Source organism: Manacus vitellinus, unplaced genomic scaffold (assembly GCF_001715985.3).
Source record: "Manacus vitellinus isolate BGI_N305 unplaced genomic scaffold, ASM171598v3 ctg7180002438316_pilon, whole genome shotgun sequence".
NCBI classification, from domain to species: Eukaryota; Metazoa; Chordata; class Aves; order Passeriformes; family Pipridae; genus Manacus; species Manacus vitellinus.
In genome coordinates this window covers 1-12,808 of record NW_021938758.1, presented here as the reverse complement: position 1 = coordinate 12,808, position 12,808 = coordinate 1, and the positions used below count along the sequence as shown (strand labels likewise).

Below are 12,808 nucleotides of genomic sequence, written 5' to 3'. Positions count from 1 at the left end.
CCCAAGCCTCTGGAATTCCAGATCCCACATTCCCATCCCAAGCCTCTGGAATTCCTGATCCCACATTCCCATCCCAAGCCTCTGGAATTCCTGATCCCATCCAGGCTCCCCCACATTCCATAATCCCAAGCCTCTGGAATTCCAGATCCCACATTCCCACCCCATCCCAAGCCCCTGGAATCCTGGATCCCACATTCCCATCCCATCCCAAGCCTCTGGAATTCCCGATCTCACATTCCCATCCCATCCCAAGCCTCTGGATTCCCTGATCCCACATTCCCATCCCAAGCCTCTGGATTCCCTGATCCCATCCAAGCTCCCCCACATCCCACATTCCCATTCCAAGCCTCTGGAATTCCAGATCCCACATTCCCATCCCAAGCCTCTGGAATTCCTGATCCCAAACCTCTGGAATCCCAGATCCCATCCAGGCTCCACCACATTCCCATCCATCCCAAGCCTCTGGAATCCCGGATCCCACATTCCCATCCCAAGCCTCTGGAATTCCTGATCTCAAGCCTCTGGAATTCCAGATGCCACATTCCCGTCCCATCCCAAGCCTCTGGAATCCCTGATCCCACATTCCCATCCCATCCCAAGCCTCTGGAATCCCGGATCCCACATTCCCATCCCAAGCCTATGGAATCCCTGATCTCAAGCCTCTGGAATTCCCGATCCCACATTCCCATCCCATCCCAATCCTCTGGAATTCCAGATCCCACATTCCCATCCCAATCCTCTGGAATCCTGGATCCCACATTCCCATCCCATCCCAAGCCTCTGGAATTCCCGATCCCACATTCCCACCCCCGGGGCTGCTCCAACCCCTTTCCCAGCTCCTGAATTTCCCCCTCCCCCTTTTCCAGCTCCAACCCGGGAGTGGGAATGAAACCACGGACACATCCCAGGGCTCTCCCGTTATTCCCAACGGGATTTAATGGAGGAAAATCCACCCCCACCCTCGGGAATCCCGGGAAGAGAAAAGTGCGGGATCAGCTCCAAACGAGCCGGGAAAAAGGCCGGAGAACCCCCCAAAATTCCCAGGAAACCCCCCCAAAATTCCCAGGAGAAGCAGCAGGAACGGGAGAAGCCTCCAAACCATTCCCAAGGCTGGGAAATCTCGGAATTCCGGGAATTGCAGTACCTGGAAAACGGGATCATCCGCCTTCCTCCGGGGGGAAAAAGGGGGAAGGGAAAAGGGAATTCCGGAGCCAGAATTAAGGATAAGGGGGGGAGTTTTCCAGGGAATTGGGCGGGAAGGAGATCCCACCGGAATTCCAAGCCCTGGCGGATCCCAATCCGTGCTTTTATCCAACTGGGAGAGGGAAAAGGGGAGTTAATTCCAATGGAAAATGGGATTTGTGTAGATCCGAACCTTTGGGAAGCGACAATTCCCTTGGGATATTCCCGAACTAGAGGAGGGAAAAGGCTCTTCCCAGTTATTCCTTCTTCCCAGAAAACAAGGGAAGAGCGAAAGGATCCCATTCCCAAGGAAAATCTGGGATTAATCCATGATTTTGAGAGGGAAAAGGGGAGTTAATTCCAAGGGAAAACGGGATTTGTGTCGATGTTAAAATTTGGGAAGCGACAATTCCCTCGGGATATTCCCGAACTAGAGGAGGGAAAAGGCTCTTCCCAGCTGGAAAAGTTATTCCTTCTTCCCAGAAACCAAAGGACGAGCGAAAGGATCCCATTCCCCAAAAAAATCTGGGATTAATCCATGATTTTGAGGGGAAAAAGGTGCCCAAGAGGGAAAAAATTCCCGAATATCGGCAGGAAATCCGCATTCCAAGAGGGATGGGAGCCCAATCCCGGCTCGGGAAAAGCGGGAATGACGTTCCCAAAGAGGCTTTTCCCGGGATAATGAACATTCCCAGGGGGGTCTGTGTCGCTCCCAAGGGCCGGGATAACCCGGGAATGGAATCCCGGGGATTCCTCGTCCCTCTGGATGCAGGAAGGGGAATATTCCAGGTTATGGTTGGGAATGACACGGCCGGGAAGGTGGGAATGTCCCTGATCCCAGTGGCTCCTTCCCAGCACATCCCAAACATCTGGGAAGGTGGGAATGTCTCTGATCCCAGTGGTTGCTTCCCAGCTCATCCCAAACTTCCAGGAATTGGGAATTTCCCTCTTCCCAGTGTTTACACACCTGGAGCCAGGATCCAAGGATGCTCCAGGATCCCTCTTCCCAGTGTTTACACCCCTGGAGCCAGGGATACAGGGATGCTCTGGGATCCATCTTCTCTTCCCATCCCATCCCAAACATCTGGGAAGGTGGGAATGTTCCAGCTTCCAGTGGGTCCTTCCCATCCCATCCCAAACATCCAGGAATTGGGAATTTCCCTCTTCCCAGTGTTTGCATCAACCCCACCTGGAGCATCCTCAGCATTCCCATCCCAAACATCCAGGAAGGTGGGAATGTTCCTGCTCCAAGTGGCTCCTTCCCATCCCATCCCTAACACCTGGGAAGGTGGGAATGTCCCTGATCCCAGTGTTTACACCCCCGGAGCCAGGATCCAGGGATGCTCCAGGATCCCTCTCCCACCCCATCCCACCAATCCCGATCCCTCCTCTCTGCCTGGCTCCGATCCCACGGGATTGTCCGGAAGGAGAGGAGGCAGCGGCATTCCCGATCCCACGGGATTGTCCGGAAGGAGAGGAGGCAGCGGCATTCCCTCCCCTCCCACCGGGAGAAAAAGGTGGGAATGTTTTCCCGGTTTTTTTTTTTCTTCCTTCTCCCTACTAGAGGTTCTTGAGGAGCGCGGTCCGGGCGGGAATATTGGAATGTTTTTTCCCAGTTTTTTTTTCTTCCCCCTACTTGAGGTTCTTGAGGAGCGCGGTCCGGGCGTTCACCACGGCCTTGAAGGCGTCCTCGCTGCCGGGAGCCACGCATTTGTCGGGATGCAGGAGCACGGCCAGCTTCCGGTACGCCTTGTTCACCTCATCCCTAAGGGAACGGGACGGGAGGGATTAGGGAATATCCAGAAAAAAACCCTGGAATTCTGGAATCTCCCGAGCCAGAAACACCCTCGAAGATCACGGAGCTCCACTTCCGGTTTAGTGAGGTCTAAGACCGGAAGTACCGCAAGGCATTCTGGGGGCTGTAGTATTCCCGGACTGCTTCCGGACTCTGTTGCGCGTGCTCAGTAAAGTGCTCGAATGGGATTGGCTGAGGAGGTCACGTGTTTATGACGTCTCACGGTTTGAATTGGCCATCTAAGCTCTCGCTGTTCTTAACAAATTTGATTCTAATTAATTTAAAAATTCATAAATAAATTAATTCAGTTGCACGAACCGCACGAGACGGGGGCCGTGCCCACAAAGGCTACACCCGGAATTCGGGAATCTCCCGAGAGCGCGGGCAGAGCCAGCATTCTCAGCTTCCGCTACGCCCTGTTCACCTCATCCCTGGGGAACGGGACAGGAAGGATTAGGGAATATCCAGCGTAAACCCTGGAATTTTGGAATCTCTCGAGCCGGAAAGACCCTCCAGGCTCACGGAGTCCAACTTCCGGTTTAGCGAGGTCTGAGACCGGAAGTGACGCAAGGCATCCTGGGCATTGTGGTTCTTCCGGACTCTGTGGCGCGTGCTCAGTAAAGTGCTCGAATGGGATTGGTTGAGGAGGTCACGTGTTTACGACGTCTCACGGTTTGAATTGGCCATCTAAGCTCTCGCTGTTCTTAATGATTTGATATTAATTAACAAATTAAGAAATTAATAAATTCAGTTGCACGAACCACACGGGACGGGGGCCGTGCCCACAAAGGCTACACCTGGAATTCGGGAATCTCCCGAGAGCGCGGGCAAAGCCAGCATTCCCAGCTTCCGCTACGCCCTGTTCTCCTCATCCCTAGGGAACGGGACGGGAGGGATTAGGGAATATCCAGAAAAAACCCTGGAATTCTGGAATCTCCCGAGCCGGAATAACCCGCGAGGCTCACGGAGTTCCACTTCCGGTTTAGCAATGCCTAAGACCGGAAGTGCCGCAAGGCATTCTGGGCGCTGTAGTACTTCCGGACTGTTTCCGGACTCTGTCGCGCGTGCTCAGTCAAGTGCTCAAATGCGATTGGTTGAGGAGGTCACGTGTTTACGACGTCTCACGGTTTGAATTGGCCATCTAAGCTCTCGCTGTTCTTAAGGATTTGATATTAATTAATAAATTAAGAAATTAATAAATTCAATTGCACGAACCACACGGGACGGGGGCCGTGCCCACAAAGGCTACACCTGGAATTCGGGAATCTCCGGAGAGCGCGGGCAGAGCCAGCATTCCCAGCATTCCCAGGATCCTGTGCCATCCTATGGGACTGTCCCAGCTCTCCAAAATTCCCTGGAAGGAAGTTCCAGGAGGTCCCCAATTCCCAGGGAACGAGGGACAGGAGGAGAGGGAACGACCTCCAGCTGGGCCAGGGGAGGGGCAGGTGGGATATTGGGAACAATTCCCACATGGAAAGGGCTGTCAGGCACTGGAATGAACTTCCCAGGGCAGGGCTGGAGTCGCCATTCCCGGAGGGATCTCCAATCCCTGTGGATGTGGCCCTTGGGGACACGGATCCAGGGTGGCCTCGGCAGTGCTGGGAATGCTTGAACTCCATGATCCCACCGGGATTTTCCAACCTCACCCATCCCTAAGGATCCCACATCCGCCATTCCCTCTCAGCATCACCAGGCCGGGATGGATATTCCCAACCATTCCCAAGGAATTCCCGGCTTTCCCTCACCTGGTGGCTCCGGGTTTGACTCCCAGCATGTCCCAGCTGTCCTTGCTGTTCCGGATCCTCCGGATGGCATCCGCCTGTTCCCGGGTGAAGCCGATGCCGGCGCCGGAATTCGGGCGCTTCCCGCCGTTGTCGCACAGGTCGACGATGGCCGAGTAGAAAGTCTACGGAGGCAGGGAATTGTGGATCCTGGGAATTGTGGATCCTGGGAATTCTGGATCCTGGGAATTATGGATCCTGGGAATTATGGATCCTGGATACCGGGAAGGGATCCCAAAGGATCCCTCGGGTCCCTTCGGGGTCGGGGAATTGGGGGATGTGGGAGCGGGGAAGGATCGTCCAGGGCAAACCTCGGGATTTAGGGAATGGTGGGAGGTGGGAGGATCTTCCAGGGGCGAGGTTTGGGATTTGGGAATGTCCAGTTCAACCTCTGGGATTAGGGAATGTCCAGTTCAAGTTTTGGAATTAGGGAATGTCCAGTTGAAGCCTTGGAAGTAGGGAATATCTGGTTCAATCCCTGGGATTAGGGAATGTCCAGTTCAAGTTTGGGAATTAGGGAATATACAGTTCGACCCCGGGGATTAGGGAATGTCCAGTTCAACCCCTGGGATTAGGGAATGTCCAGTTCAACCATTGGGATCAGGGAATATCCAGTTCAACCCCTGGAATTAGGGAATGTCCAGTTGAAGCCTTGGAATTAGGGAATATCCAGTTCAACCCCGGGGATTAGGGAATGTCCAGTTCAACCCCTGGAATTCTGGAATCTCCAGAGCTGGAAGGACCCACAAGGATCCCGGAGTTCCACCCCTGGCCCTGCCCAGACATCCCAACATTCCCAGCATTCCCAACATTCCCAAACACTCCCTGAGCTCCGGCGGCCTTGGATCCATGACCATTCCCTTTGGATCTGATCCAACACCTCAGGATGAGGAATATTCCCTATTCCCTGATATCCAACCTTGTACAGCTCCTTGGATCCATCACCATCCCCTTTGGAGCTGCTCCACCCTCTGGATGAGGAATATTCCCTATTCCAGCTCCTTGGATCCATCACCATTCCCTTTGGATCTGATCCACCCCCTCTGGATGAGGAATATTCCCTATTCCCTGATATCCAAGCTTGTCCAGCTCCTTGGATCCATGGCCATTCCCTCTGGAGCTCTTCCAACGCCTCTGGATGAGGAATATTCCCTATTCCAGCTCCTTGGATCCATCACCATTCCCTTTGGAGCTGTTCCACCCCCTCTGGATGAGGAATATTCCCTATTCCCTGATATCCAAGCTTGTCCAGCTCCTTGGATCCATCACCATTCCCTCTGGAGCTGCTCCAACACCTCAGGATGAGGAATATTGACTATTCCAGCTCCTTGGATCCATGACCATTCCCTTTGGAGCTGCTCCAACACCTCTGGATGAGGAATATTCCCTATTCCCTGATATCCAAGCTTGTCCAGCTCCTTGGATCCATGGCCATTCCCTCTGGAGCTGTTCCACCCTCTGGATGAGGAATATTGGCTATTCCAGCTCCTTGGATCCATGGCCATTCCCTTTGGAGCTGCTCCAACGCCTCTGGATGAGGAATATTCCCTATTCCCTGATATCCAAGCTCATCCTCCTCATGGCCACCCTCTGGATCCATAACCACCCTCTGGATGAGGAATATTGGCTATTCCAACTCCTTGGATCCATCACCATTCCCTTTGGAGCTGCTCCAACACCTCTGGATGAGGAATATTCCCTATTCCCTGATATCCAAGCTTGTCCAGCTCCTTGGATCCATGGCCATTCCCTCTGGAGCTGCTCCAACACCTCTGGATGAGGAATATTGGCTATTCCAGCTCCTTGGATCCATCACCATTCCCTTTGGATCTGATCCAACACCTCTGGATGAGGGATATTCCCTATTCCCTGATATCCAAGCTTGTCCAGCTCCTTGGATCCATGGCCATTCCCTCTGGAGCTGTTCCACCCCCTCTGGATGAGGAATATTCCCTATTCCCTGATATCCAAGCTTGTCCAGCTCCTTGGATCCATCACCATTCCCTCTGGAGCTGCTCCAACACCTCTGGATGAGGAATATTGGCTATTCCAGCTCCTTGGATCCATCACCATTCCCTTTGGAGCTGCTCCAACACCTCTGGATGAGGAATATTCCCTATTCCCTGATATCCAAGCTTGTCCAGCTCCTTGGATCCATCACCATTCCCTTTGGAGCTGTTCCACCCTCTGGATGAGGACCACCAGCTATTCCCTGCTCTCCAGGCCATTCCCATTCCCATTCCCATTCCCATTCCCATTCCCATTCCCGCTCTCCCACCTGGAACATCTCGGAGATGCCCTCTCCGGTCTGTGCCGAGGTCTCGAAGTAGAGGAACCCGCGGCTCTCGGCCCAGAGCCGGCCCTCGCTCTCGTCCACGCTCCGCAGCTTCCCCGAGTCCACCTGGGGCCCGGGAAAAACCCCTGGGAAACGCGGCTCCGGGCAAGGAATCCTCTTGTTTTCCCTCACAAACATTCCCAAAATTCATCTTGTTCCTCACAAACATTCCCAAATCCCTCTTATTCCTCACAAACATTCCCAAAATTCATCTTGTTCCTCACAAACATTCCCAAAATTCATCTTGTTCCTCACAAACATTCCCAAATCCCTCTTGTTCCTCACAAACATTCCCAAAATTCATCTTGTTCCTCACAAACATTCCCAAAATTCATCTTGTTCCTCACAAACATTCCCAAAATTCATCTTGTTCCTCACAAACATTCCCAAAATTCATCTTGTTCCTCACAAACATTCCCAAATCCCTCTTATTCCTCATAAACATTCCCAAATCCCTGTTTTTCCTCACAAACATTCCCAAATCCCTCTTATTCCTCACAAACATTCCCAAATCCCTCTTATTCCTCACAAATATTCCCAAAATCCCTGTTTTTCCTCACAAACATTCCCAAAATTCATCTTGTTCCTCACAAACATTCCCAAATCCCTCTTGTCCCTCACAAACATTCCCAAATCCCTCTTGTTCCTCACAAACATTCCCAAATCCCTGTTGCTCACAAACATTCCCAAATCCCTGTTTTCCCTCACAAACATTCCCAAATCCCTGTTTTCCCTCACACACTTTTCTTAGAATTAATTCCCTACAAACCATATTCCCAAAATCCCTCTTGTTCCTCACAAACATTCCCAAATCTCTGTTTTCCCTCACAAACATTCCCAAATCCTTGTTTTTCCTCACAAACATTCCCAAATCCCTGTTGTTCCTCACAAACATTCCAAAATCCCTCTTGTTCCTCAGACATTCCCAAATCCCTGTTGTTCCTCACAAACATTCCCAAAATCCCTCTTGTTCCTCACAAACATTCCCAAATCCCACTTTCCCTCACAAACATTCCCAAAATCCCTCTTGTTCCTCACAAACATTCCCAAAATCCCTTTTGTTCCTCACAAACATTCCCAAATCCCTGTTTTCCCTCACAAACATTCCCAAAATCCCTGTTTTCCCTCATACACATTCCCAAATCCTTCTCATTCCTCACAAACATTCCCAAAATCCCTCTTGTTCCTCACAAACATTCCCAAAATTCCCCTTGTTCCTCACACACTTCTCCTGGAATGAATTCCCTACAAACCATATTCCCAAATCTCTCTTGTTCCTCATAAACATTCCCAAATCCCTCTTTTTCCTCACACACATTCCCAAAATCCCTCTTGTTCCTCACAAACATTCCCAAATCCCTCTTACTTCTCACAAACATTCCCAAATCCCTGTTTTCCCTCACAAACATTCCCAAACCCTTCTTGTTCTTCACAAACATTCCCAAATCCCTGTTTTTCCTCACAAACATTCCCAAAATCCCTCTTGTTCCTCGCAAACATTCCCAAAATCCCTCTTGTTCCTCGCAAACATTCCCAAATCTCTGTTTTTCCTCTCAAACATTCCCAAATCCCTGTTTTTCCTCACAAACATTCCCAAATCCCTCTTGTCCCTCACAAACAATCCCAAAATCCCTGTTTTCCCTCACTAACATTCCCAAAATCCTCCTTGTTTCTCACACACTTCTCCTGGAATGAATTCCCGAAAACCACATTCCCAAATCCCCCTCGTTCCTCACAAACATTCCCACATCCCTCTTATTCCTCAAAAACATTCCCAAATCATTGTTGTTCCTTACAAACATTCCCAAAATTCCCCTTGTTCCTCACACACTTCTCCTGGAATGAATTCCCTACAAACCATATTCCCAAAATCCCTTTTGTTCCTCACAAACATTCCCAAATCCCTGTTTTCCCTCACAAACATTCCCAAATCCCTCTTGTCGCTCACAAACATTCCCCAAATCCCTCCTTTCCCTCACAAACATTCCAAAATCATTGTGGTTCCACACCAACATTCCCAAATCCCTGTTTTCCCTCACAAACATTCCCAAATCCCCGTCTTTCCTCACAAACATTCCCAAAATCCCCCTTTTTCCTCACAAACATTCCCAAATCCCTCTTGTTCCACACAAACATTCCCAAATCCGTTTTCCCTCACAAACATTCCCAAATCCCTCTTGTTCCTCACAAACATTCCCAAAATCCCTCTTGTTCCACACAAACATTCCCAAAATCCCTCTTGTTCCTCACAAACATTCCCAAAATCCCTCTTGTTCCTCACAAACATTCCCAAATCCCTGTTTTCTCTCACAAACATTCCCAAATTCCTTTTGCTTCTCACAAACATTCCCAAATCCCCCTTGTTCCTCACAAACATTCCCAAATCCCTGTTTTTCCCTCACAAACATTCCCAAATCCCTCTTGTTCCTCACAAACATTCCCAAATCCCTCTTGTTCCTCACAAACATTCCCAAATTCCTCTTGTCCCTCACAAACATTCCCAAATTCCTCTTGTCCCTCACAAACATTCCCAAATCCCTGTTTTCCCTCACAAACATTCCCAAATTCCCTGTCTTCCCTCACAAACATTCCCAAATCCTTCTTGTTCCTCACAAACATTCCCAAATCCCTGTTTTTCCTCACAAACATTCCCAAATCCTTGTTGTCCCTCACAAACATTCCCAAATCCCTCCTTTCCCTCACAAACATTCCCAAATCATTGTGGTTCCACACCAACATTCCCAAATCCCTGTTTTCCCTCACAAACATTCCCAAAATCCCCCTTTTTCCTCACAAACATTCCCAAATCCCCCTTTTTCCTCACAAACATTCCCAAATCCCTCTTGTTCCTCACAAACATTCCCAAATTCCCTGTCTTCCCTCATACACATTCCCAAATCCTTCTTGTTCCTCACTAAACATTCCCAAATCCCTCTTGTTCCTCCCAAACATTTCCAAATTCCTGTTTTCCCTCACAAACATTCCCAAAATCCCTCTTCTTCCTCACAAACATTCCCAAATCCGTCTTGTCCCTCACAAACATTCCCAAAACCCCTTTTGTTCCTCACAAACATTCCCAAAATCCCTCTTGTCCCTCACAAACATTCCCAAAATCCTTATTTTTCCTCACAAACATTCCCAAATCCCTGTTTTCCCTCACAAACATTCCCAAATCCCTCTTGTTCCTCACAAACATTCCCAAATCCCGGTTTTCCCTCACAAACATTCCCAAAATTCCCCTTGTTCCTCACACACTTCTCCTGGAATGAATTCCCTACAAACCACATTCCCAAATCCCTGTTTTCCTCACAAACATTCCAAATCTCTGTTTTTCCTCTCAAACATTCCCAAATCCCTGTTGATCCTCACAAACATTCCCAAATCCCTCTTGTTCCTCACAAACATTCCCAAATCCCTGTTTTCTCTCACAAACATTCCCAAATTCCTTTTGCTTCTCACAAACATTCCCAAATCCCTGTTTTTCCCTCACAAACATTCCCACAATCCCTCTTGTCCCTCACAAACATTCCCAAATTCCTCTTGTCCCTCACAAACATTCCCAAATCCCTCTTGTTCCTCACAAACATTCCCAAATCCCTCCTTTCCCTCACAAACATTCCCAAATCATTGTGGTTCCACACCAACATTCCCAAATCCCCGTTTTTCCTCACAAACATTCCCAAATCCCCCTTTTTCCTCACAAACATTCCCAAATCCCTGTTGCTCACAAACATTCCCAAATCCCTGTTTTCCCTCACAAACATTCCCAAATCCGTATTTTCCCTCACACACTTTTCTTAGAATTAATTCCCTACAAACCATATTCCCAAAATCCCTCTTGTCCCTCACAAACATTCCCAAATCCCTCTTGTTCCACACAAACATTCCCAAATCCGTTTTCCCTCACAAACATTCCCAAATCCCTCTTGTTCCTCACAAACATTCCCAAAATCCCTCTTGTTCCACACAAACATTCCCAAAATACCTCTCGTTCCTCACAAACATTCCCAAATCCCTCTTGTTCCTCACAAACATTCCCAAATCCCTGTTTTCTCTCACAAACATTCCCAAATTCCTTTTGCTTCTCACAAACATTCCCAAATCCCCCTTGTTCCTCACAAACATTCCCAAATCCCTGTTTTCCCTCACAAACATTCCCAAATCCCTCTTGTTCCTCACAAACATTCCCAAATCCCTCTTGTTCCTCACAAACATTCCCAAATTCCTCTTGTCCCTCACAAACATTCCCAAATTCCTCTTGTCCCTCACAAACATTCCCAAATCCCTGTTTTCCCTCACAAACATTCCCAAATTCCCTGTCTTCCCTCACAAACATTCCCAAATCCTTCTTGTTCCTCACAAACATTCCCAAATCCCTGTTTTTCCTCACAAACATTCCCAAATCCTTGTTGTCCCTCACAAACATTCCCAAATCCCTCCTTTCCCTCACAAACATTCCCAAATCATTGTGGTTCCACACCAACATTCCCAAATCCCTGTTTTCCCTCACAAACATTCCCAAATCCCCGTCTTTCCTCACAAACATTCCCAAAATCCCCCTTTTTCCTCACAAACATTCCCAAATCCCCCTTTTTCCTCACAAACATTCCCAAATCCCTCTTGTTCCTCACAAACATTCCCAAAATCCCTTTTGTTCCTCAAAAACATTCCCAAAATCCCTCTTGTTCCTCACAAACATTCCCAAATCTTTGTTTTCCCTCACAAACATTCCCAAATCCCTGTTTTCCCTCACAAACATTCCCAAATCCCTGTTTTCCCTCACAAACTTTCCCAAAATCCCTCTTGTTCCTCACAAACATTCCCAAATCCCTCCTTTCCCTCACAAACATTCCCAAATCATTGTGGTTCCACACCAACATTCCCAAATCCCCGTTTTTCCTCACAAACATTCCCAAATCCCCCTTTTTCCTCACAAACATTCCCAAATCCCTATTTTGCCTCACAAACATTCCCAAAATCCCTCTTGTTCCTCACAACCATTCCCAAATCCCTCTTGTTCCTCACACACTTTTCTTGGAATGAATTCCCTACAAACCACATTCCCAAATCCCTCTTCTCCCTCACAAACATTCCCAAATCTCTCTTGTCCCTCACTAAACATTCCCAAAACCCTGTTTCCCCTCACAAACATTCCCAAAATCCCCCTTGTTCCTCACACACTTCTCCTGGAATGAATTCCCTACAAACCACATTCCCAAATCCCCCTCGTTCCTCATAAACTTTTCCAAAATCCCTGTTTTCCCTCACAAACATTCCCAAATCCCTGTTATCCCTCACCCCCCTCTCCCAGAACACCCTCCCTTCAACCCGGCCCCGCTTCCCGCCCTTCCCACGCGCCGGAGCTCCCGCCGGGAACGCCGGGAAGCTCCGGAATTCCCACCTTGTTGGCGCAGACGACGAAGACGACGTTTTCCATGTTCCCGTGGGGTCCCAGCTCCTGCTTCATCTCGGCCAGCCAGGAATCCAGGGAGTCGAAGGATTCCTTGGATCCCACGTCGTAGACCAGGAGGACGCCCTGGGTGTCCTTGTAGAACTCGTTCCGGACCTGCGGGAATGAGGGATCCCGGGAATGGGACACAGGGAAGGGATCCCAGTGGGAAAGGGGGGATTTGGGGGGGAAATTGGGAAGGGATTCCCGGCTGGGAGGGTGGGGAGGGGCTGGGCTGGAATTCCCGGAGAAGCTGTGGCTGGCCC

At 49.4% G+C, this 12,808-nt stretch overlaps 2 protein-coding genes across 3 annotated transcripts; both read right to left on the bottom strand.

The window, feature by feature from the left end:
- Positions 1-905: 905 nt before the first annotated feature.
- LOC108639684 lies at positions 906-2,662 on the bottom strand. Of its 2 annotated transcripts, XM_018072770.3 has the most exons (3): positions 2,463-2,662; positions 1,708-2,051; positions 906-1,498 (listed from the first exon to the last, which is right to left on the bottom strand). In XM_018072770.3, the coding sequence occupies exons 2-3, from the start codon at positions 2,049-2,051 to the stop codon at positions 919-921; spliced, it is 924 nt and encodes a 307-aa protein (XP_017928259.1). In that variant the 5' UTR covers positions 2,463-2,662; the 3' UTR covers positions 906-918. The 2 variants fall into 2 exon arrangements, with proteins under 2 accessions (XP_017928259.1, XP_017928258.1); XM_018072769.2 differs by having other exon boundaries at positions 1,708-2,662.
- On the bottom strand, positions 2,656-12,671 carry DNAJC27 (DnaJ heat shock protein family (Hsp40) member C27; the record flags this gene model as incomplete). Its single annotated transcript, XM_029959244.1, has 4 exons — positions 2,656-2,947; positions 4,723-4,883; positions 7,037-7,159; positions 12,495-12,671. Coding segments are annotated over 4 exons (594 nt in total), but the record flags the coding sequence as incomplete, so codon positions are not given.
- Positions 12,672-12,808: the final 137 nt, after the last annotated feature.